A 26595-nucleotide genomic window follows, 5' to 3' on the forward strand; every position below is an offset into this window, starting at 1 on the left:
TTTGAGTTTGGTTTGGTCTTGTTTTTCTAGTTCATTTAGGTGCAACATTAGGTTGTTAATGTTACATCTATCTTCTTCAGGTAGACATTTAGTGCTATAAACTTTCCTCCTAGTACTGCTTTTTCTGTATCCTAGAGGTTTTGATATGTTATGACTACATTTTCTTTTGTTTCAAAATAAGTTTTTAATTCTGTTTTTTTGTTATTGTCTTTTACCCAAGAGTCAACCAGGAGCAAGTTTTTTGGTTTCCATATATTTGTGTGGTTTTGCAAGTTCCTTTTGGTATGGATTTCTAGTTTTATTCCATTATGATCCATATATACATTTGATATAATTTCATTAAAAAATTATTGAGACTTGTCTTATGATCAAGCATATGGTCAATTTTAGAGAATGTTGTATGCACAGATGAGAAAAAATGTATATTCTGCAGTTGTTGAGTGGAGTGTTCTGTAGATGTCTATTAGGTTCATTTGGTCAAAAGTCCAATTTAAGTCCAGAGTTTATTATTTTTCATCCTCCATGGTCCAGTAGACTAGTCTCCAGGCTTTTAAATTATTCCTTCTGCTTGGTCTAGTCTGTTGCTAAAACTCTCAACTGTATTTTAAAATTCCTTTAGTGAATTTTTTAATTCCAGAAGTTTTTGTTTTGTTTTGCTTTTTAAAATGTAGCTACCTCCTCTTTCATACCCTGAATCGTTTTCCTGGTTTCTCTGTGTTGGTTTTCAACTTACTCTTGAATCTCTTTGAGTTTCCTTGCAATCCATATTTTGAATTCCTTATCTGTCAATGGGGCATTGATAACTCCACTACTATTGTATAGCTGTCTATCTATTTTCTTAGGTTTAGTAATATTCTTTTTATAAATCTAGGTGTTCCAGTGTTGGGCACAGTTAAATCTACTTGTTAAATCTTCTTGTTGAATTGAAGCCTTTATCGTTATATAATAGTAGTTACATAATTACATCTTGCTGAATTGAAGCCTTTATCATTATATAATACCCTTCTTTGTCTTTTTTCACTGTTGTTGGTTTAAAGTGTTTTAATTGATATAAGAATATCAACCCCTGTTCTTTTTCATTTTCTATTTGCATGGTAGATCTTTTGTCACCCCTTTACTTTGAACCTATGGTGTTATTACACATAGAATGGGTCTCTTGAAGTCAGTAGATGGTTTAGTCTTGTTTTATTAATCCAATTTGCCAGTCTGTGTATTTTAAGTGGAATATTTAGGCTGTTTATGATTAATATTTATATGTGAAGTTTTATTCCCATTAGACTGTTGTTAGTGAGCTTTATAGTCTCAGTTGTTTAATTGCTTTATAGGATCTGTGAACTTTGTACTTATGTGTGCTTTTATGGTAGCAAGTATTGTCCTTTTGTTTCCATGTTTAAAACTCCTTTGAGCATTTCTTGTAGGTCTGGTCTGGTGATGATGAATTCCTTTAGCACTTACTTATTTGGAAAAGACTTTATTTCTCCTTCCTTGTTTAGTGGATATAAAATTCTTGGATGGTGTTTTTTTGTTTGTTTGTTTGTTTTCTTTAAGAAGGCTAAAATGAGGACCTCAGTCTCTTCTGACTTGTAAGGCTTCTGTAAGAAGTCTGCCATATAATCATTAGACTATTTAAGGTCAATGCCAAAAAAAAACCCTCAAAGGCAGCTAGAGAAAGTAGCCAAATTACCTATAAATTAAATCCAATCAGGCTAACACAGTAGACTTCCTACAGAAGACTTACAAGCCAGAAGAGACTGAGGTCCTCTTTTCAGACTTCTGAACTCGAACTCCTGACCTCAGGTAATCCACCTGCCTTGACCTCCCGAAGTGCTGGTACTACAGGCAAGAGCCACCACGCGTGGCCCTTCATCTGTATGTCTCTGGAATAGTAATTGTCCAGATATTTTTGCCATTTCCTTGTTGAGTTGTTTGACTTCTTCTTATTTAATTCTTAGTGTTCTTTGCATATTTTTGGATATAAATCCTTTATCAAATATCCATTTGCAAGTCTATGGATTGTCTTTTCATTTTCTTAACAGTATTAAAGAACATAAATTAATAACTTTGATGAAGTCCAATTTATAACTTTTGCCTTTATTGTTTGTGCTTTTTGTTGCTTTCCGAGAAGTTGTGCCTACATGGTCCTGTAGCTTCCATGGACCTGCTGGCTCCCTGTGCTTGCCAAACTCAGAGCAGGTTGTGGGGTATATTTGCAGGGGCTTTAGTAGTATGGTGATGCAAAGACAGAGATCCCTTGGGCAGCAGCAGTGGCCCACAACAGGTTCACAACCTGTACAGCACCCACCATCTCAGTCCAGGCCTGAGGCATACACAGGCATGTCTACATGAGCTAGCCACCTGGTATTCGTTCCTCAGGAAGTTCCTAAATGACCACCAACAGTATTGCCCAGTGTCACAAGGGCAGAGGACCTCCTTAGTAGTTTGGCAGTCAGCAGATTATTGCAGGAGTGAGGAAAGCCAAGAAGCACCCTCACTTACCCTTTCCCTCTGCAGGGCTCTGAGTTCCTTTGGTGTTGATCTCTGCTAGACCCTTGCTGCCTTTGTTTTCTGCACTTTGGCTTCTTCCTGTGGGCTCTCTGACAGGTACTGGCTCTCTCCCCTCAGTTTTCCTTTCAAAACACGTCCATTCGCCAGTAACTTTGATCTTTTTGAGGAGAAGTAGCATCCAACATTCCTAGGCAGCCATGTTTGCCAGGGTGGTCTCGAACTCCCAACCTCAAGTAATGCACCTGCCTCGGCCTCCCAAAGCGCTGAGATTACAGGCATGAGTCACTGCACCTGGCCCCTTGATGCATTTTAATTTGGGATTTGTACCTTCATATATATTTATGTATGTAAATACAACATTTCTAAATTTGGTTCCTAGTATTTACTCTTAATGTTATCTAATGTGAAACAGTTTGTATTCTTCTAAAATTAAAATTAGTATTAAATGTATAATTAATAATTTTTATGTATATGTAAAGCATATTGAATATAATTTCACTAATGAAATTTTCCTCCTTCAGTAAAGCAGATCTCATAAGCATATGTTGAGGGTTAATTGGTTTTATATATATGGTTGTGGAAAACCTTCCTTAATGAGCCTATCTTTATGCACATCATATGCAACGATTAACTTAAAATGAGTAATAAGTTACATGTAAAACCTACATCTGTAAAATTACCAGAAGAAAGCATAAGAGATTATCTTTGTGATCTTGAGTTAGGCACAACTTCTTGGAAAGCAGCAAAAAGCACAAACAATAAAGGCAAAAGTTATAAATTGGACTTCATCAAAGTTATTAATTCGTGTTCTTTAATACTGTTAAGAAAATGAAAAGACAATCCATAGACTTGCAAATGGATATTTGATAAAGGATTTGTATCCAAAAATACATAAAGAACACTAAGAATTCAATAAGAAGAAGTCAACTCAACAAGGAAATGGCAAAAATATTTGGACAGTTACTATTCCAGAGACACGCAGGTGAAGGGCCAGGCATGGTGGCTTACATCTGTCGTCCCAGCACTTTAGGAGGCCAAGGCAGGCAGATTACCTGAGGTCGGGAGTTCAAATTCAGAGACATACAGATGAAAAATAAGCCATGAAAAGATATTCAACATAATTGGTAAGTAGGGAAATGCAAATTAAAACCTCACACTTTTTAGAACAGGTAAAGTCTTAAAAATTATCAATGCCATGTTGATAATGCCAAATGGAGCAACTGGAACTCTGAAACATTATTAGTGGCACTATAAAATGGTACAGTCACTTTAAAAATAGCTTGGCAGTTTTTAAAAAATGCAATGAGTTAATTTGGGTCCCCTGTGAAACAGATGCCAAGACAGGATTAGACATTTGAGAAGTTTATTGGGAAAAAAATTTGTGAGAGTAAATGGGAAGGGAACCAGGAGAGACTAGGTAAGCTGTCAGTCTGTAATACAGGTTTAAACTCCGTGAAGAAGAGAAGAAAGGAAGGAATCTTGGGTAGGGAAAGTGTTAGATTGTGATATATTTCTAAAAAAGTTTCAACAAAGTTGAGCCCAATTTGCCCATTAAATGAGTTCTGCAACTTTCAGGAATAAGCTTGCCTTCGTAGCCCTATCAAGCTCAGTCATTGAGTAGGAGTAGCTCTTGAGAAGTATGACCTCAGCATAAACATGGTCATGAAAACAGTGAGCCAGTTATGCTCTCTGAAATTGGAGATCTGAAAGGTGCATTTTCATGGCTACAACACTCCACCTACTGTACTACACAGAGTTACTTCTCTACATGAGTTCATGTAGCAACTCCTCTGTAGTTCTTGTTGGCCTCTCTTCCTAAAGGGATACCTAGAAGTATTTAAGTGTTCTTCTTGGTGACCTGACCATATACTTAGCCAATGGGTTCCAGATCCCAAAACTGGGTCAGGTTGGAAACCGAGAAAAAGATGATAATTTTTTAATTAAGGCATGTACCCTAAGCCTTGTGTTCTTCCATTTTTGATTTTTTTAAATTGTAGTACCTGTTAAGCAGAATTGGCTGTCCATCTATTAACTATCTGTACAATTATCTGCACATCAAGTATTTTTGGCTACTCTCCAGCCTTCCTGGTAATTTGGTAATTGTGGCCTCCTGCCTTTTGGCAGTTAAGCTCTGTCATCTGGCTTTTATTACTTCGTGGTGGAGAGGCATCCCATCCCCGTGGATATTAATGAACCTAGCTCTATGGCAACCTATTTTACTGTCAACACTGGCTTGCAAAGGAGACTGACCACTGAATTTTTTGTGATACTTTTTTACCCCTCACCAGCACATTTCTGGTGGCCTCGGCTAATAATGTGTCTTCTGGACCCTCCTGAAGAACATAATCCTTTGTAGGTTGTCTTACCTCATGTAATATATTCATACTAGCATGCCAACTTTCTACAGCCTCCTTATTTCTTTCTTTACTATCTGTCAGGCAACTCAGATATTTTCACTTCACTCAGCTTTGATCATTGCTTTCTTTAGAGGTTTAAGGCCACTCTAGCAGAGCATTTGCCCCATCTCCTGAGGCCCTCGCTAGGATGCTATGTCTGTTTTCCCTAAAGAGTAATGTTGAGTCAATGAATTCTTGCTTACCTAGTCTTACTTTCTATATTCTTTGATCCAGCAGCCTCAAAATCTGTTCTCGGGGTACTCACATAGCTCTTCCCAATACAACCTAAATAATTCTTGCTGACACTTTTAGATATAATCACTTTTCTCCCTTATCTCCCAGCCAAGTTATGGTGCGTCTTGACCCTAGTTATTGGCCTAGCAGCCAAAAGAGGAGATTGAGGCAGCTTCTGAGAGGAGCCTCTGCATCCTCCACCACAGGGGAATTGCTAGTTTTACTAGGAAAGAGTGGGCCACCTCTTCAGACTCCAAGCGCTTAGGGAAATCTTTAGAGCTAGCATCCTCAGAGGCATCCATCCACGTGTTTCTATTCTGTTTTTCAGGATCTTAGGTCTTTCCAACCAGGGTCCAAATGTTATCATAGTAGACCTGCTTTGACTAAGCATTTAAACATCTCTGGAGTTCTTCAAATCTATTAGATTTTTCTGTTGCTTAGCTGTGTTTGATGTTCCATTACCAGAGGTAAGAGCATGTTTGTAAGCTACCAAAGAGATCTCTCACTCTCACATTTATTCTTTAATTCTGTAACCTTTTGCTAACAGCCCTCAATTTCTCATTATCCTTTAATAGAATGTCAGTTTAATTTAGCAGTAACCAGGTAACTCTAATGCCTTTGTGGGCATTATTTTCATCCATATTTCAAATGTCTTAATGATAATTAATGCCTTGCAAGGCATTCCCCACCACCAGGACATCTTTCCAGATTACTTCTGGTGAAATCTGTAGTAATTGTAACACCATTGTATACTAGGAACTACCATTACTCCACATACCACTAAGGATGGCTTCTTCATTGCCCAGAAAGTGGTAAGTGAGCCAATCTTAGAACCCCATTATACCTGTTTCCTTGTGCTAGTTCAGGTCCTTAAAGAAGGAAACATCAAGATGGTATTAGACATTCAAGAGATTTATTTTGGGAGGAATGCTTATGAGAAGAAATGGGGAGAGAACTAGGGAAACCCAAGTAAGCTGCCAATCCATAATGCAGCTCTAACTTCTGTGAAGGAAAGAGAGAAAGAAAGATTAGGTTTTTAAAAGTGTTAGGCTACAGTGAGGTCCTAAGTTAGGTAAAGCCCCTGGAGAGTCATTGATCCCAATTCACCTGTGAATGAATCCCACGTCTCTCAAGAATTGACCCCCAGTAATATTCCTTCCATACCTTGTCATTGACTAGTTGCAACCATAGAAGCATGGCCTCAGCTTAAATGTAGGAATGGATTTTAGAGTGCAGGAGCTGGGGCAAGTGATCAGTTAGGATTCCTGAGATCTGAGAGGCTCATTGTCATGGCTGCCACATAACACACCATCTGACCCAGCATTCGCACTCCTGGGTATTTACCCAAGAGAAATGAAAGCATATGTGTACACAAAGACCTGCTTGTGAATGTTTACAGCAACCTTATTCATCATGGCCCAAACCTGGAATCGAGCAAATCCATTACCATAAATAAACAAATCATGGTACATCCATGTAATGGAAATTACTCAGCAATAAAAAGGAACAAACTACTGATACATTCAACAATATGATCACTTTAGAAGCAATATGCTAAATCAAGGAAGCCAGACACAAAATTCCACATACTACATAATTCTGTTTATACAACATTCTTGAAAAAGAGAAAACTATGGTGACAAAAATCAGATCAATGTTTGCCAGTATTTGAGCAAAAGGATAGATTATAAAGGTGCACAAGGGCTCCTTTTGAAGTGACAGAAAAATTTTACCTGATTGTGTTGATGGTTAGATTCTTGTATATGGTTCTTGACACTCATCAAACTGTACACCTCTATATATAGAGAGAGATTTTGCTATATATGAATTATGCTGCAGTAAATCTGACTTTAAAAATACAAAAACCTAAGCAAGCTCAATTATAAACATTTTTAAAAGGAAATAAATTCATTTATGATCCAGATAATGGCATTATCACATATATAATTTACAATGACTCTGATTAATGTAATCAAAGAAGTAAAGAACTTGGGGAATTTTTTTTTTTTTTTTTTTTTTTTTTTTTTTTGAGACACAGTCTCACTCTGTCACCCGGCTGGAGTGCAGTGTTGCCATCTCAGCTCATTGCAACCTCCACCTCTCAGGTTCAAGCAATTCTTCTGCATCAGCCTCCCAAGTAGCTGGGGCCACAGGCACATGTCACCATGCCCGGCTAATTTTTGTATTTTTAGTAGAGACAGGATTTCACCATGTTGGCCAGGCTGGTCTTGAACTCCTGACCTCAGGTGATCCACCCGCCTCGGCCTCCCAAAGTGCTGGGATTACAGGTGTCAGCCACCAAGCTCAACTGGACTTGGGGAATTTTTATGGAGAACTGAAAATTATACTACAGAAATAGATGGAAATGTAAGTGCTGAAAACACAGTAGGTAAAAATAAAGTTTCACTGTATTGGTTTAATAGCCAATTAGATACACTGGAGATAGAATTAGTAAGCTGGAGAACAGGTTAGAAGAAAATATCTACTCTGAGACAGAGAGAAGCAAGAAAACAACATATACAGAAAAGAGCATGTGAGACATAGGAACCGGTAGTAAAGTCTATGAAAGTCTGTTGTCTCTCATCTAGTGTCGGGCCTAAAGTTGCAGTCAGAAAGGCCTGCAGGTAAAAAGAAAAGTTGGATGTCAAGTGGAAATACTGAGAACGAACTGGAATTTGCATCTTTCTTGTACCTCCTTCAACCTTAATGACATGACGACCTGCAGGAAAAGATGGTGCCCTACACCGTTGAGCTTCAAGGACACGTGGCCTGAGACTTCTAGCAGCTAAAAAAAGAAATCTGGTGGGAGCTTCAGAAGTTGTGGAACCAAATGTTTTTCCTTATCACTGAGATGATCCATTGATAAGTGACAACTTGTATAAATTGCAGCATTCCCTGGGGCCCTACAGTGGCCTTCAAAAAATAATAGCTGCTGATTTGGTGAGCCAGAAGGCCAGCAGCACCATGTGTGAACTGAAACACTGCCCAGCATCCTACACTAAACATCAGAGCAAATTAGTTCTTGCTATACTTCCATCTTCCAAATCTTGTGGACATTTCTCTTACGGCTAACTCTACCTTAGAACATATAGACAAGGGAATTCTGGGAAACATAGTTCTAATTTAGCTAAGTTAGCATAGTACAAAAGCACCAAAGATAAAAGGGGGAATAAATGGAGTTAAAATGTTTTTAAGGTTTGTATCATGTCCATAAAGTGATAAAACTACTAATTTTATTAAATTCTAATAAGTCAAGTATGCATGTTATAAACTCTAAGGTAACCACTAAAGAAAGAATAAAAGATTATTTATCAAGCTAATGATTATCATTCTAATAGAGGAGGAAAAAAGGGAAGTAAAAATAGTTATTCTGTCCAAAAGAAGATAAGAAAAGATAGAGAAATGAACACAAAATATAAAAGCCAACAAATAATAAGCTAGTTGATTTAAACCCAAATATATTACTAAATGCATTAAATTAAACCTGAATGAATTTCCAATTAAAAGACAAAGATTGCCAGATTGAATAAATATTAAAATCTGCTACTATGCTGCTTTCAATATACCTAAAATAAAAGATGGAAAAGAATATATCATGCAAATAGTAGCCAACATGAAGCTGGCATAGCTATACTAATATTGGACAAAATATGCTTTGAAACAAGAAGTAATACTAGAGATGAAGGTGGATATTTTATGATGTAAAGTGTTCGATCTACCATGGAAATAAAACAACAATTCTAAATGTGTATGCACCAAATAAAATTTGCAGAACTAGTAGGTGACAGACAAATCCACAATCATAATGAGAGACTTTAATTCACCTTTTAGTGGTAGAAAAGTACATACAAATATGCAAAATTAGTAATGATGTAGAAAATTTAAACAACAAAATAAACAACTGATACTAATTGACATAAATAATATACCCAATAAGTGCAGAATATGTATTATTTTCAAGTATGCATGGAACATTTAAGAAAGTTGACCATGTCATAAATGAAGAAGCAAATTTCAACCCATTTCAAAGGTGTTAAATCATACAGAGTAGGATCTACAAATTTATTATCTAAATATATCAGAAAGCTAGGAAGCCCTTCATTTGTGGGGCTTGTACACTGTCTCCTTTCTCGTTAAAAATCAAAGATTTTCTTGAGCCTCTCATCCTAGATGTCATGGTGTCATTAACAGGAATAAGAAAGTTGGAGAAGAAATTTGATAAAGCATAAAGACATGATGTGAACATGAGAATGGCCTGATCATGTGGAATAGTATAGCAGGGACTTCATGTAGCTCTGGTCATCCAGTAGTTTGAGCCCTTCGTACCTAGAAACTCAGGCTTTGTGTCCCTCTTCAACCACTGTATCTTCCATTTATTTTCTAGTACTTTAATGTTTAATAGTTTAAATTACCTTATTCATTCAAAAATATTTGGCAAGTGACCTATGTGTCTCAAACGTTATTCAGGGTCTTGTAAAAAATATAGAAAAGCTATTCTATACGTAAACCATTTCTAAAATATGTTTCATTAATAAAATTTACTTTCTTAGGAATGATTTTAAGCACTAAAGAAATACAAGCTTATAATATTTTTGAAACTTTTAATGAATGAATTTTATTTATTTCATTTTATCCAGTTGAATTAAATGAAGAAAAGCACAAAGAACTAATAGAGAAAAAGGAGATGGAAATTTCAGAGTTAAATGCAAAGCTAAGAAGTCAAGAAAAAGAAAAGCAAAATGAAATACTCAAGCTACAACTAGAGGTAAGTGTTTGAGTCTGCTCAACTTGAGGACACATCCCTTAGTCTAAACTGTATTTTGATTGTTTTTCATCACAGTGAGATACATTTTAGGATTAGAAGCAATTCTGTGAGAGGGCTTCACACATGCTTATTCTCCATCAAATGATTGCAGTAATCACATACCATACAATTGTCATCTGCATTGCCTTTCAGTGCTTGACCTGAAAGTGGACCCTTGAGTTGTTCAAGAGGTCCTGGTTTTTAGAGAGGATATTGCTTCCTCTGAGAACTTTTCTTCTCAGTATTTCCTACTTGACATCCAACTTTTCTTTTTAACTGCAGGCCTTTCTGACTGCAGCAACTTTAGGCCCAACACTAGGTGAGAGACAACAGCCTTTCATAGACTTTACTACCAGTTCCTGTATCTCATATGCTCTTTTCTGTATATGTCATTTTCTTGTTTTTCCCTGTCTCAGGGTAGATATTTTCTTCTAACCTATTCTCCAGCTTACTAATTCTATCTTCAGTGTATCTAATTGGCTATTAAACCAATACAGTGAAACTTTATTTTTGCTATTGTATTTTTAGCACTCACATTTCCCTGACAGAAAACTCAAGGATTATCTGCATTTTATGGTAAATTCTATGCAGGTTTCATAATTTCTACCATTCCAGCATGGGAAGAATGTTTGTAACGCTTCACATTATTCTCATCCCAGCAGAAATTTTTCAAACCCCAGTAACCAGCTAGAAATTTCTTTTGCTTTATTTCTCATAAAAAGGACAAATTTCTTCCTAATGACTTTCTGGAAGAATATATATCCTGGGGGCAAACAAACCAAATTCCTAAAAAAAATTTTTAAAGGGACTTCAAATAGGGCATCTCAAAGGCTGAGTCTCTAGCTCTTTGCTCAAGAGTCTTGAGTAAGCCGGATGCGGTGGTTCACACCTTTAATCCCAGCACTTTGGCAGGCCAAGGCAGGAGGATCACCTGAGGTCAGGAGTTCAAGACCAACCTGGCCAACATGATGAAAGCCGTCTGTACTAAAAAAATACAAAAAATAGCCAGCCATGATGGCGGACACCTGTAATCCCAGCTACTCAGTAGGCTGAGGCAGGAGAATCACTTGAACCCGGGAGGCAACTTAGTAGTGAGCCAAGATTACACCACTGCACTCCAACCTGGGCAACAGAACGAAACTCTGTTTCAAAAAACAAAAAAACAAAACAAAACAAAACAAAAACCAGTCTTGAGTAGTTCTCTTAACCAGATATCACAATCTCAAATGTACTTTGACAAAATATTTGTCCTTTAAATTTTTTCTAGACTCTATCAATCTACCCTTCCATCATTCTTCCGTTGCTTGCCCCCACCCCAGCTTTCATTTTGCCTTGTAAGAATTCACAAGTCTTAATTAAAATTACATACTATTCATATTCCTGAAACTTTGGAATCCCCAGGGTACTTGGCGAGGTACCATGTGTAATCATTGGGCAGAAAGAGGACTGATGTTGACTTTAGTTACCCTTTGTTGCTGCTGCTGCCATCTGACCAAGTGTACCACAAACCACAGGAAAGGCTGAATGGCCAAATGAAATTAATAGGCCATGTTTCAAGATCTACCACCAACTTCTAATCCTCTGTTTGGAAATTCACATTTTGTTTGCCATTTGGGCCTTATCACTGGTCTATTATTTAACTAGTATACAGAGCTCCATGTTATTTGTTTTCATTGTACCTAACCATTTCTCTCCTCAAACCAGAACATAATCTCAGAGTTTATTCTTAGTCCTCAGAGAGGCTATGTTAACTAAATCTGAAGAGAAGAGTTATATAATGGAATATTGTGCAAAAACAAAAAATCTGACCTGTAAGAATGGCCTATGATCACTTTTTAAATCTGATTCAGTTTAATTCAAACCAGCAAGGGTTCAAGCTATATCGACAAGATCGTATTCAAATTCTACTGTTCAGCCTCAAAGTTCCTGCGGAAAGCTGCGTGAGGTTTTCTCCCATGACTGTTTATTACATTTTCTTCATAATGCACTCATTTTAATGTAAAAATATTTTTACCCATCTTTAAGTTAAACTAGATTCTAAACCCTGACTGCACTGTAGAATCACGTGATGTTTTGAGAAAAAAATGATGCTAGCTGCACACCAGAATCTCTAAAGTAGTGCCCAGGCATTTGGTACTTTTAAAAAAAGAAAAGAAAAAAAAAACCTCTCCAGGTAATTTTACCATGCAATCAGGGTTAATCTTGTTTTTGTGTTATTCGCTCTTTCTGAAAAATTATTTCTTAAAGAAAGATTTTTCTATTGTCTATTATTGTAATTTACACCTAAATTACAGATTACATGTCAAAGGATATCATGGACTATAATTATAGAAACAATTGTTTCTAATTGTCTAGAGTTTCAATAACTTTTTCAATTTGATTCAGTTTGATGCCAAACTAGCAAGAGTTCAGACTAAATCAAAATTATATCCGGATTCTACTGTTTTGCCACAAAGTATCTACAGAAGGGTATGTGAGTTTTCCTCTCATTATTCATTGCTTAAGAAAACTTTCTAAGCATGTTTCTATAAAAATCATCTAATTCTTATTACCAATGTAAGGTGTTTTTTAAAATACCAATTTATAGCAGAAGTATATTTCTTTATTGTTATCTCATTGTTCCTTGTACTAAATTTTATTATTTCTGAATTGTAATAACAAATTTTTTGTTTTGTTTAGAAACTGCAACATTTTCAAGAAGAAAAAAACAAGGAGATTGCAATTCTTCGTAATACCATTCGCGATTTAGAGCAACGCCTTTCTGTTGGCAAAGATTCTCACCTTAAGCGTAGACGGTTTTGAGCTTAGCAGTAAATTCATTAGTTGATATTTATTTAAAAGCAATAGAAAGTTTCACTTCTAGTTTCAATATACACATACAGCCTACATAACAAAAAAGTCAGCTTTAAGGTTTTTATTGAATTTATTTGGACAAATCCATACTGTATCCAATTGTGTACTGCATTCTTGCTTAACAGTATTAACCATAAAGGAGGTCAGGTTTATAGGGTTTGGTTTACCTATTAAACCATCATTGACTATGGAAATACTTACTAAGCAATATAGAGATAGACAATATTCTTTATCTTTCCTCTTATATCTTTTAAGACAGCCACTCAAATTTTAGAAGAGTGTGATACAACATTAAAGAAAGAAAGATACAAAGGCTTTATTCATGTGTGATAGTAAAAATCAGGATATGAGTCTTAGATATACAGAAGATAAATGGATATTTAAAATATAGTTATATATGCTGTTTTAGCAAAATATTCATGTGTTAAGTATTTCTGGATCTTAAAATACAAAATCCACTTATGAGTTAAAAGTGTAAGATTGAAAAGACAAGGATAATACTGTTTTGAGAGACAAGTAAAGAAAAAAATGGAAAGCATGTCTTTGTTGTTCTTCCTCCATTCTAAATTGCTAACTATCCAACAGAAACCCCTAGGTCATAGTTTACGTTTCTATTCTCATTAAAGCAAATAGAACACTGGAAAAAAGAAAAAAAAAGACATATTAACCAAAAGCTGCAATCACCTTTCAGTTGCCCCATCATAAAAAATATGGTTTGAGTCAATATTTCTATGACATAAAATTTAAAATCTGGAAGCCAATCCAGTAGATTTCTTCATGTTTGCACAAACCTAATTTTGATTTTTGGTTTAGTAATTTGGTAGTTTATAAAAGTGCTGGAAATGAAATTGTGTCTAGACTGATTTGGGGAGTATGTCCTATTTCAAATATTTAGTTTGAAGATCATTCTCACTTTTTTGCCTTATTCTTTCAACGTCAATTGGTACTGACTTCTGTGGGTATAAGCTGCTGACTTATTTGTCAGGCAGCTGGAGGCAAACGTCACTGACAAGATTCAGTTATGTTCTCCTCTGCCCAAAGTCCCTGTCAGCTACATAAAGATGGGAGGTTTTCTTTACACTGTCAGGTGATTGCAGACCCTGTTTTTTCAAATATCAGATGTCGACAATGGCAGCAACAGCTCCTAGGAGCCAACTCTGAATCTTTGGGCAATTTACAGAGTAATTGATTTATACATCTCTTTCGTCAGAGCTTCTTTTGTAGATGTTGTAAACCTTCACTTCCTAGCATATCTCAGTTCTCTGAGTGACCCTGCCTATGTTGACCCTTGTGCTTATGGTGGTGATGAAGGCCTGGAGGAGCAGGATGAGTAGGAGCATCTGGTGCTCCTGGTTGCTGATTCTCTGAAAGCTCACTGCTGCGAAGGTGCTGATGTCCCTGATTGTGATGATGCTCATGATGGTAATGGAGCTGTGGAGCTTCAACTGTTTCATCCACAGTAGCCAAAGATATACTTTTACAAAAGTCTTCATCTTTGAGAGTCTGGAACAAATTTATAAATCACTTATTAACAAGTTTATAGATATAGGAATAATGCATGAAAAATGATTTGTAGAGCTAACGTATGTGAAATTCCAACTAGTTAATTAGAATCAAACTCGCTTTGTATTATATTAATGAGAAAGAGTCTGATGTTAGTCTCAACACCTAGACATTTTATGAAAGGCGTAAAAAGAAAGCCAAACCACTGTACTTATATTTGCAGAAGCGAATGAAGTAAACTGGCAAAAGGAACTTAGATTGCAGGAAAATCAATCTAATATCAAATCCTAAATTCAATTGACCTGGGCCGAGCATGGTGGCTCATGCCTGTAATCCCAGCACTTTGGGAGGCCAAGGCAGGCAGATTGCTTGAGCTCAGGAGTCGGAGACCAGCCTGGGCAACATGGCGAGACTGCGTCTCTGCAAAATATACATAAATTAGCTGGGTGTGGAGGCACATGCCTGTAGTCCCAGCTACTTTGGAGGCTGAGGTGAGAGGATCGTTTGAGCCCACAAGGTGGAGGTTGCAGTGAGATCAGATGGTGCCACTGCACTCCAGTCTGGGTGACAGAGTCAGACCTTATCTCAAAAAAACAAAAAAAATAAAAAAGCAGTTGAACTATATGGAAACTTCTGTACCTGTGTCAACAGTGCATCTCATCTAATACTATATGATACTGTAATCTAATATTAATTTATCTCTGATAATTCAAAAATGCTAATAAACTCTGCTCAAATGTGTTAGTTTTTCATACTTCTTCCTATGCCAGGAAACGTTCTGAACTTCACCAAAGCTTTGCTAATGTCTCCCTACCATAAGGCTGTCAGCTGAAAATAGCAAATTACTGCCTGACTCCCACTGACCATAATATCCACTCTGCATGATCCTAGTTCTTTAATTTACTAGAAGTCTTTATTGTTTTGTGGTACCTACCAATCAGAGAATCAAAGCCTATAGATATAGAAATGTAACATTAAATCTCAACCTAAGACTAATTTGTAAATAAAATTACAAAATCAACTTAGAAACCCAAAGACTCACTAAGTGATATGCTTTTGATGTTTTTAAGGTAATAAATTCCATTAAATTTTAGCATACAACTACTAAGTGGTATTTTATTTGGTTATTTCTGAATTACTTCTACATTAGAAGCTAATAGTGTTTGCTTCCAAAGTTATAAACAATTTGATATATGTTAAAAATATACTGTGTAATGTTCAAAGTGTTCAAGGTTTAAACAAACACAAATATCTATGGTAGCAGTATAATTTCTTTATTTGCTTATTTATTTAGAGACAGAGTCTCGCTCTTTCGCCAGGCTAGAATGCAGTGGCACTACCTTGGCTCACTGCAACCTCCGCCTCCCCGGTTCAAGCGATTCTCCTGCCTCAGCCTCCCAAGCAGCTGGGATTACAGATATGTGCCGCCAGGCCCAGCTAATTTTTGTATTTTTAGAAGAGATGGGGTTTCACCATGTTGGCCAGGATGGTCTCGATCTCTTGACCTCGTGATTCGTCCACCTCGGCCTCCCAAAGTGCTGGGATTACAGGCGTGGGCCACCGCACCCTGCCAGTAGTCTAATTTCAGAAACGAATTACTATATTTTACTGATTCTGTGATGCTTATTTCTTTAGATTTTAATATCTCTAAAATTAGAATGTACCACACTGTTGGTGGTGTTTTCTCACTGTATCCTACTTTAATTAAATTAGCAGCATTTTTTTTCCTAAATAGTACGTAAGATAATATGTCATATAATCAGTGGTATCTAGGAGACAATGAAATAGAAAAACTCCAATTTGATTTGGCATATCAGATAATAATAGTGTCTAATCTGTAATTCGTATTTACAGATGATTCACACATTTTAAGCATATTGTGGTAACTTGTACTAACTTTTTCAATATAACTGGGCATATTTATAACTATCAAGCATTTGCACAAGTGAGAAATACAGAAATAATCTCAAAATATGAGGAATCATTATAGTTAGTATTTATTAAAGGCTTAGTTCAGGTTGAGTTAGTACTTTTCTGTCATTACTCTTAGTATTTTCTTCCATTACCTCAGTCTCCTCATCTTTAAAAGTAGTAAAATAACCCTCAAAAGATCATTATAAAGGTTAAAATGTGAAAATTACATAACTAGAGTAAGTAACTTGTACTCCTTAACAACTAAATTAATTAATTAATTAAATTTGTTAAAAATTTGAGGCAGCTTTCTTTAGAGCTGGGGAAAATCTGAAGGAAATACAACTTACAAATAAAATTGAGAATTGTTTTTAAACCTAAGTTCAAATTTTCCCAATCTGACCTATCAATGGAACATTGTTTAGAATTATTTTCCTTTTTGTTATGAAGGAAAACAAGTCTAGTTAATACAAATCAAATTCTTTGAGTGTCTTTGATATTTAAAAAAGATTTAAATATAGTTCTCATAACAAGGAAGAAATATTTTCATGGTTGTTAGGAAATAAATATCAGTAATGAGTAGAAAACTTACTCCATTTGGAAGTAAACTCAAACTGCAGATGGGCAGACAGTGGAAGGGCTTCAGGAAAAATGTGATAGTCTTGCATCTTCAATAAATTAACTAGTTTCTGGCCCCAGTTCCATTCCAAGTAATGCTGTGGGCAAGCTTTGCTACTGCTATGTTCTTGTGCTAACAAGTTCAGGATACTACAATAATGTTGCTTTTTTGTGTTGACTAAATTCTTTGAGCGCTTATGCTCATGCAACGTCATTTGGTGGTAACTGAAATACAATACATTGACTTTTAATTTCTAAAGCCCTTCTAGATAAAGGCATCAACATCGATCTTCAAAAGATGTTTTAAAGTAGAGGTTAGGCCGGGCACGGTGGCTCACACCTGTAATCCCAGCACTTTGGGAGGCTCAGGCGGGCGTATCACAAGGTCTGGAGATCAAGACCATCCTAGCTAACAGGGTGAAACCCCATCTCTACTAAAAATACAAAAAATTAGCCGGTTATAGTGGCAGGCGCCTGTAGTCCCAGCTACTCGGGAGACTGAAGCAGGAGAGTTGGCGTGAACCCAGGAGGCGGAGCTTGCAGTGAGCCGAGATCACGCCACTGCACTCCAGCCTGGACGACAGAGCGAGACTCCCTCTCAAAAATAATAATAATAATAAATAAATAAAGTAAAGGTTAGATGACAGGATATGTGTTTAATTATAAAAATTATTGTTATTTATTTTAGTACGCCTGCAAAAGCATTGAATTATCTAAATAAGTTAGTGTTTCATGATAATCTCTTAAAAGATTTCCTCTTTTCTCCCCAGAAAAATAATTCAGAAAAATACCGTGAGAGAGCAGTTTCCACATTTCTTTTCACAGTAAGCAATCTTAATGGCTTCTTCTACATATGGGAAAGTTAGGAAGGAAAAAGGCAAACCAAGATGATATACAAGAAGGCCACATCTAAGAAAAAGGACAAATGCAATGTCATTATAATATTTTCTGTATCACGATCCTACTCAAATACAGTCTGGGATAGGTATTATAGCTTTAATGGTTATAACTAAGACCCTTTCATGCCTTTACTAAATTTCTTTGGGTGAGAGCTACAAATGAGCTCTCAGGCACTGCACACCACATCAGGTCATAGCAACACTACAACTAGTCTAATACCAGTATTTTGAAGTTATAGATATGTCACTATATAATATCAAAAATGTCATCATTGTGACTTGGTCAAATACAATTTTGTGATTGACTTACAAATTCTACCAGTGCCCAAACCACTAACTTATAAATTAGGCTCTGAAAATCACTTGAGCTTGTCATAACTGCTAAGGCAGCACAAATTTGACACAACAAGAAATCATCACATAACAAAAAGATCTCCAAGCCTTGGCCAGTAGCCCATTTATTTAAAAATGTGTCTAATGCAATGAAAATTTCAGCACAATGAAAGTATTAGAACATGTGGCCTTGTCAGAAATGGTGGGGTTAAAATGTTCTTCTTGCCCACATTTTACCTAGTATATATGGTTTTATGTGACTATCAAAAGGTTATACTTTTAGGTTATCCTGAAAATTAGAAGTTTAAAGGCCTAAAAGAATGAAATGTGAATTTTTTAAAATTTAGTATGAGACTAAGTGGGGCTCACCAGACTCCGGAGAGTCAAAGAAAACAAAGCACCAACTAAGAATGTTTATAATGGCATAATGCATGAATTGAGATTCCCTCAAAATATAAATGTTTTATTTATTCATAGAATCAAAAGTAGATTTGGGCAGATCATGCTTAAATGATAACTCACTTTACAGTTCAGAAATTCAGGCATGTAGCCTTAAAATTATTTAGATTAAAATTAATTAGAAGATACAGTTATTAATTTGCAAAAGAATTAGGTTAGAATTGTACAGGATGTACAAATTGGTCATTTTTTAAATTTAACCAAAATGCCAATTTACAGAGATAATCAATTTTCTGTATTTTCCTCCTGGAATGGTGAAATCTTTTACATGCCTTACTTTTTAAAAAGTCATTTCAAAAATAAAAGTCATTTCAAAAAACAATGTGAATAAACAGTTTATAAACTATTTGACAATAAACAAAAGCAAATATATTATTTTAAATCACTTACTATTAAATACAAAAGAAGAAGAAATCAAGTGAAGAGATTAGTGGAAAAATCTAAAAGAGTGGTCACCGGGAAGTAACTTGAGATAATAATTATGGATATGAGATAAATATACTCAAGATTAAGAACCCATAGAATTTGATTATTGACCCGTGATGGGAAGTGTGATGGAAGGAATCAGTAATACATTCCTGTCACACAGTTTTCTGAAGGGGTAGATGGCAGCAAGCTTGCCATACATGATGGTTTTTGTGACGTCCTGCAAAATGGTGGATGATGACTGGGAGTGCAGGGTCTGAAAATTATAGGATTATATGCCCTAGTGGTTGGCTGCATCATGCCTCCAATAGGTTGTATATAAAAATCACACAAAGGTGAAAGTATAAGCACGTTTTAGGAGAAGATAATCAATACAGATTTGAATAATTGAATTTAAGATGTTTGTGAATGTATCTATGAAGTAGATATACTGGTCTGGAGTTCAGTCATTGTGTTTCAGCTTTGTATATATATATGGGATCATCCTAATATATGTTGTAATTGTAATCAAGGGATAGATGAGATTGCTCAGGTAAAATGTGCAGAGTGTCAATAGAAGGAAACCTATACAGCCCTGAATAACACAAACACATACAGAATAAACCAAGGAAGAATGTGATAGGACGAAAATAAGGAGGTGGAAGAGGAGGAAGTGTGGAGGAGGAGAAAGAAGAGGAGGGATGTGGGGAAAACCAGCAGGGTATAGTGTCATAGAAATTTCTTTAAATGAGAGTATTTCAAAAATAAGGAGTTATTTTTACTTCTAAATGTTAAAGAGAAATTATATGAGATGAAGACTGAAATATGGCATTGTATTTAACAGTAAAGAAGATTATTATGTGTGATGGGAAGTAAATAAATAGATGTGAAACAGTTATTTTTAAATTTGGGATGTGTTTGTCTGTACGAACCTGTCATATATGAGGAAGTCATCTTTGCTTCCATTTAAAAGAGTCCAGACATCTGTTTGATTTTCTTCTTGTTGATAAACAGGAATATGCTCTGAAACCTTATTCTTAAGATGTGTATATTTCAATCGAGAAGATATTCCTTGATGATTAACAACAATATAAGAAATATTAGAATATCCTTCTTTCTCCAGTTTTACTCGCAGGTCTTCCAATCTAAAATATTTGGGAAGAAACACATAAAATGAATAATCTCATTTGATTTGATTAGTGGTTTTCTCCCTCTTCCTTAATTTTCTATGTGAAACTCTCCTTCTTATGTTTAACTAACCCATACTGCACCTATTTATATTATTGTGAAAGATTTTAAAACTTTAATTTTTAGAATTACTTAAAACTTGTGCTTAATTAAAACCTTATGCTTACACAAATATTGGCTCATTTAGTTCTCAAATTAGCACAATGAAGTGTATATATTTTAAATGTATCTTATAGGTAGAATGGATTCAACCAACCACAGATAAAAAATGTTTGGAAAAAAAAAAGATGGCTGCATCTATAGTAGTGAACATGTAGACTTTTTTCAATGTCATTCATTATTCACTAAACAATACAGTATAAAAATTACTTACATAGCATTTACATTCTGCTAGGTATTATAAGTAATCTAGAGATAATTAAAGCATATGAAAAGTATGTGCATAGGTTATAGATGCCATTTTATATAAGGGATTTGAGCTCCATGGATTTTGGTGTGTGAGGGGAATCCTGGAACCAATCCTGCACAGATACCTTTGGATGACAGAAAGGAGAATTCCACCCAATCAATATCTGGTGAACAACTCAACAAATATATTTGATATTTATTTGTTAAATAACCCAAAACCTTTGATAGCAAGCCTAGTGTTCTTTCTACTCTGACAAAAGTCTTCTCTGCTTCTTGTATTGAAGTAACTGTTCTATTTGCAGAAGTACATTTTAGAACATTTTCATTACACAAGTAATACATATTTAGTAGGAAGTTATAAAATATAGGTCCACAAAAAGAAGAAAAAATGTCCATAACCCTGGGAAACCCACTGTAAACATTTTGGTCTGTATCATCCTAGTTTCTCTCTTCTAATATGTCTGTGCAAACACATAGTTTTTCCAAAAGTGTGACTTAAATACATTGTTTACACTTTTATGTCTATATGCATGTGTATATTTAATAGCCTTCCCCTTAAGGTATTTTAAGCCACACAAAGACTGTCTTACTTAGATGCCTGCAGTATGCACAGGTATCAGCTGGCTTGAAGAAGAGCAACCACAGTCACTGAACCATTGGAGTCTAGCATTGGATCTTGATCTCTTATGCTCCAGGCTGGGGGTTGCTTACAGAAGGAGCTTTGGTCCTGGCTCTCTGTTCCTCCCGATGGAAGGAGACAGAGAGCCAGGGCAAGCCCCAGACTTCTCCACATTGCTGGGGCTGTCCTGTAAAAGAGAAAACCTGTCACTCTTCTTCATAGTTAATTTCACAGTCCTAACTATGAATTTCTATAAATCCTGCAGACATAATTCCACTTCCTAAAAATACCTAGCCCATGAATTCTGTCTCCAGAAAGGTATGCTCAGACTGTGGCTTATATAAATAAGTCTGTGACTTACATAACATTCTGCAAACACAACCTGACTTTTGTTTGAGACACACCAAGTTCTGACTGTTCTTTCTATCCTCCAAGAAGAAACGGATAGGCCGGTCGCGGTGGCTCGCGCCTGTAATCCCAGCACTTTGGGAGAACGAGGTGGGAGGATCATGCGGTCAGGAGATCGAGACCTTCCTGACTAACATGGTGAAACTCCTTCTCTACTAAAAATACAAAAAATACAAAAAAAAAAAAAAAAAAAAAATTGGCCGGGCGTGGTGGCAGACGCTTGTAGTCCCAGAGGCTGAGACAGGAGAATGGTGTGAACCCGGGAGGCGGAGCTTGCAGTGAGCGGTGATCGCGCTACTGCACTCCAGCCTGGGCAACAGAGCAGTCTCAAAAAAAAGAAAAGAAAGAAAGAAAAAAGAAAAGAAGAAAAAAGGGATAAATAGAGAATTCTGCACAGAAATGAAAAGAGCCAGCAAAAAAAGAGAACCAAGGAAGAAAGGTGATGGCAGAGAAGACAGTATACCAACATGAATGTGGCTCATGTCGGGCCCTTAGCTCTTCAAGTTCAAACATTCTATATTTATAAATCTCTTGGGTATGGCTCCCTTTTGTTTCTCTTATTCCTTGAAGTCTGACTCTATGTATCTAACCAAGTAGAAATATCGCACATCACTGCCCCCTCTACCATATAAGACTCACTGAAATCCACACTCAATTAGCCTATTCATTGGAAAGTTCCTATGACTAGAAAATTCCTATGACTAGACAGCACTTTCTTTGGTAAAAAGATGCTTCCTCTGAGCAACGAAGTTAAAATGTTTTTAAATACCTGACTAGAAATATCCTCAAAACTAGGGCTAGCTCTCTAAACAGAGTGGTTCAAAAACAGGTGAACAGTAGACAGGTGATAAGAAAAAGGAACACATTCAGCAGAGAGGAGCAAAGAAAAATCCTCACAAGTAATTCAGGCTCATTTTGATGTAAGAGTCTGTGGGGAGAGATCAGGACAAAATTTGAAAACTGGGAGGGCAATACATTTTCAAGCACTGATTTGAGATTTTTAAAAGCAGATGCATTTCTTTGGAGGTGGGGAGCTAATGGTAAATTACTTAGAGTGAACCCAGAATTAAGAGGAGAATAGAAAAGCTAAAATCAGATTGATCTGGGCTTTAATGCACTGGTAGAATTTTTAACCCTGATTGTCTTTCACATTATTTAACACATCAAAACTCCTACCTGTATATGATACCTTGATAAGAACTTGACTAAAGGAAGAGAAAAAAACTAGACAAAGAGAGTGAGGTCAGAGGGAGGCAGAGAGAGAGGACAAATTAACTTGCTTATTTAAGGCCACCCCAACTACTTATTCTAACATTTAAAATATTCTAATATTTTAAGAAGAAGTTATATTTGGACTATTTCTAGAAAATTCCTCTAGAATGGTATTTACAATGATAATACAATTATCCTTATTATAGCTAACATTTATTTAACTTTTATACAACTATATTCAGGTGGCTCTAAGCACTTTTATATATCATGTCAGTGAATCCTTAAGACAATTATGTGACCGTTATCCCCTTTTGCAGTTGAAAAAAACCATGGCTAAGAGTTTAGGTAGCTTGTCTATGATCACACAGAGAGTAAGTCAGTCACAAGAGAGACTGGATTAAAACTAGTTCCATCAAATCCAAAGCATGACATCTTAGGTACTGCAATATATTGAGAGTTTTTAGATAGATCACCTTGTAATAACTATAGCCGCCAACTATTTTTGTTTACGCACTAAGACGCCAAAGAGAACATAAAAATAATTCAAGCTGTTTTGTTTCTTAATAGAATGGCTAGGTTTTCTCTGTTTCCTAGACTACAAATTCAGTAGTTATAGAACCTTGACAAAAATTCAGCATTTGATTTTTTCACTTTGCCACAGAGCACATATTTCCTTTTTTTTTTTGAGACAGAGTCTTGCTCTGTCACCCAAGCTGGAGTGCAATGGTGCAATCTCAGCTCACTGCAACCTTCACCTCCCAGGTTCAAGCAGTTCTCCTACCTCAGTCTCCCAAGTAGCTGGGATTACAGGTGCCCGCCACCACACCCGGCTAATTTTTATATTTTTCGTAGAGACGGGCCAGGCTGGTCTCAAATTCCGGACCTCGTGATCTGCCTGCCTCGGCCTCCCAAACTGCTGGAATTACAGGCGTGAGCCACCGTGCCCAGCCCAGAGCATGTATTTCAAGTAGCTGAATGGTGAATATAAATGAAAAGACTATTTCACTTATTTCCCTCATTTAGGTTTTTGATGAAAAAATAACCCATTGGCAGACAGTTGTAGCTTAGAGTTCACACTTATGGATTTCTTCTGTCATTAGAATCAACAGGCTGCTCGATTTTGCTTTCTTAAAATTATTTCTTACACAATAAACCTTTAATAATTATAGTTGTCAGACAGCTATACAAAAATAGTGAAGATAAATAACACAATTGGATTTACTGGAAGCTGATCCAGTAAGAATTGAAAAGTAGTTGCAAATTTCACTAACGTCACCACTTTTCAATTGCAGAACTTAGATTTGATGGCCACATACAGGCCTACATTTATTTTAAATTCCTCATTAAAAAGCAGGATATGCACAAACTTTCTCTGTCCTCTACCTCTGAACTTTAGGCCAGCATCTGAAAGCCCCTAATTCACCTGAATGCTCTCATTCACCATTTAAAATACAAAATTTTGCATTTAATCATAGACCACCTAATTGTGACATGGGTTTTAGCTTCTTTAACGGTGACCACTTCTGCACTGTGGACTGAACCTGCTGTACCCCACTCCACCACCACTTTTTTTCCTGAAACTGCTCACAATATCCCTGGATATTTCTAAGACACTAGAATGAGCATATTTCAGTGTCTGCTCTTCAAATCCAAATGGCTGGGTTTTTTCCCTGTTTGTTCTTATTCTGCCTTTCAGTGGAAAATATTTAAATTTGAACACATAATACTGCCTACATAACATCACAACAGATTATAGAATAAAAGGTTTGGATTTTTCCCGCTTCCTCTGCTCTCAGCTGTGCAGAAGACAGGGCAGAAATCAAGAACTGTCAAATGTGCCCACTGGGAACTTCACCTACCACACCCAAATTCAGACTCTTATCCTTTTTCTCTTTTATTATTTTTATTTCCTCTACCCACCTGTTTTTTCAATCTATTCTATGGGAAAAAACATTTTATCAGACTCAAAAAAATATTTATCAAACTCTAAAAGAATAAAGTGTCAGAAAACACGAAGTTCCTACTTACACAACCCCTTCCAGCGGGCCTGCTTCCTTCCTCTTTGCTTTACTCGGGCAGCTCCACAAAGCCACAGCCGCACACTCTGATATTTATAGTCCTGTTGTTTACCTCACCCCTCAGGTATAGTCCATAGTTCAATGTTCATTCTTGCAGTGACCTTGCAACCAGAGCAAACCCCTGAGCTGATTGTTATCAACTTAAAAGAAAGTAGCAAGTACTGTCATGCATAATATAGGGAAAACATTTTGACAATTACTAATTTATTCCCTATCCTTTTCAGTCACCCCAGTATCTAGGATTTAATGGTACAGTCGGGGGCGGGAGGAAGGGCTAAGGGTAAACAAGGCCTCCAAGTCTGGTTCTTTCCCAAACTGTAATAGGGAAAAGCATTTGCTGAGCCAGCGAATTATGTTGCTGCTTTAAAAAAAAAAAGAAAAAGAAAAAGAAAAAGTTTTTTTTTTCCTTTTGTTTTGCTTCCTTTTGCAGTGATGAGGTGCTAGCTTAGCCCACACTGTGTGACCTTTGTTAGAAAAGTCACCTGCTGTTACAAGTTACTCTGGTCTCCTGTTGTTACAGACTTACGTCGATTGTGTTCTACATTTACAACTTGAATTCATACGGGATTTCACAGGACCACTGCTCTTTTCTTTACAATTTAAGGAAATAGAAAAATAGACTTACTATCTGAGGGATATCAGGCCTCATTTTTATTGTCACAGAAGTCATACTTCCTAGAAGACCAATGCATCCCACAGGATTTTTTGAGAATCGAATATAAAATCTTTACAAATGTAAGTACCATAAAAATAAAAATTAATGGTAGTAGTTGGACATGGAAAAAGTGTGGAAATTTCAAGATGTACAAATGAAATAGATAATTCCTACTATTTCAGAAGGGGGTAAATTCTTTCCGGTAACACTTGTAAGTTGGCATGCTCACTGTAGGTGAGGTAAGGAACAATGTCAAATGATGTCATTCCTAGATAGCAATGGTTTTCGAGTAAGCCTTGCTTTTGTCATCAATTAATTTTTTTCCAAATAATCCCCTACTACTGGTTACTATATGCTGAATACTGTTGTACAAGGTGCGGAAATACAAAGAGACTCAGATGTTATCCTTCCTTTCAAGAAACTTCATATCAAATTAGGAGGTTAGCATTTGAAATCCAAGTTTTCTTTACTTGCCCTGAACAGTTGTTATTTGCCTTTTGGGGTCCCAGATCTCTTTGAGAATCCAGTTAAAATGCACTTATATATACTCATTTTTTCAAAGAGTATCATTAAAAAATCTTTGTACAAAGCAGATATTCCTCCCTGTAGTTCATTTCCTTGACAAATTTTAGTAGTCATATTGATCTATCTGCAACCAGAAAGCAGGTGTTTCACTATGTCCTCTTTTCATTACACGTGGGCTTAGCAGGGACCTCCTGACCCAAAAGAATTTCATCCAAGTGTTCAGTGGTTTCAAAAGAAAGTGCCAAGGATTGTGTGTATTGAGACCAGTGTATGTCTAAAACCTCAAGTGGCAGAAGGAAAAGATGAGGAGCTTGTGATGTTTGAAAGGAATTTATTCTTAGAGGGCATGGTGTCTCATGCCTATAATCTTAGCTACTCAGGATGTTGAGATGGGATCACTGGTATCCAGGAGTTCAAGGATGCAATGAGCTATGATTGTGAAGCAGGATTTTTTGCTTCTTAGCTCAGCTAAAATCTAGGTTCTTGTCTCACCACCAGAAAAAATTAGGCATGCAGACACATTGGAAGGCAAGGAGAGTGGAATTTATTAAAAGAAAACTCTCAGCAAAAAAAAATAAAAAT

General features: G+C 36.3%; 2 protein-coding genes across 3 annotated transcripts in view; one reads left to right on the forward strand and one right to left on the reverse strand.

The window, feature by feature from the left end:
- Positions 1–15326, forward strand: part of CCDC152 (coiled-coil domain containing 152) — a 52328-nt gene extending 37002 nt beyond the window's left edge. The window contains exons 7-9 of the mRNA XM_010374396.2: positions 9773–9900; positions 12325–12408; positions 12619–15326. Of these exons, the coding sequence (XP_010372698.1) occupies positions 9773–9900; positions 12325–12408; positions 12619–12741 (335 nt within the window). The 3' untranslated portion in view covers positions 12742–15326. The remainder of the gene's footprint in view (positions 1–9772; positions 9901–12324; positions 12409–12618) is intronic.
- Positions 12839–25010, reverse strand: SELENOP (selenoprotein P). Of its 2 annotated transcripts, none has more exons than XM_010374394.2 (5): positions 24784–25010; positions 21107–21322; positions 19853–20065; positions 17616–17733; positions 12839–14295 (listed from the first exon to the last, which is right to left on the reverse strand). In XM_010374394.2, the coding sequence occupies exons 2-5, from the start codon at positions 21307–21309 to the stop codon at positions 13684–13686; spliced, it is 1146 nt and encodes a 381-aa protein (XP_010372696.2). In that variant the 5' UTR covers positions 21310–21322; positions 24784–25010; the 3' UTR covers positions 12839–13683. The 2 variants fall into 2 exon arrangements, with proteins under 2 accessions (XP_010372696.2, XP_030782620.1); XM_030926760.1 differs by having other exon boundaries at positions 13702–14295.
- Positions 25011–26595: the final 1585 nt, after the last annotated feature.

Source organism: Rhinopithecus roxellana, chromosome 3 (assembly GCF_007565055.1).
Source record: "Rhinopithecus roxellana isolate Shanxi Qingling chromosome 3, ASM756505v1, whole genome shotgun sequence".
In the NCBI taxonomy this organism is placed as follows: domain Eukaryota; kingdom Metazoa; phylum Chordata; class Mammalia; order Primates; family Cercopithecidae; genus Rhinopithecus; species Rhinopithecus roxellana.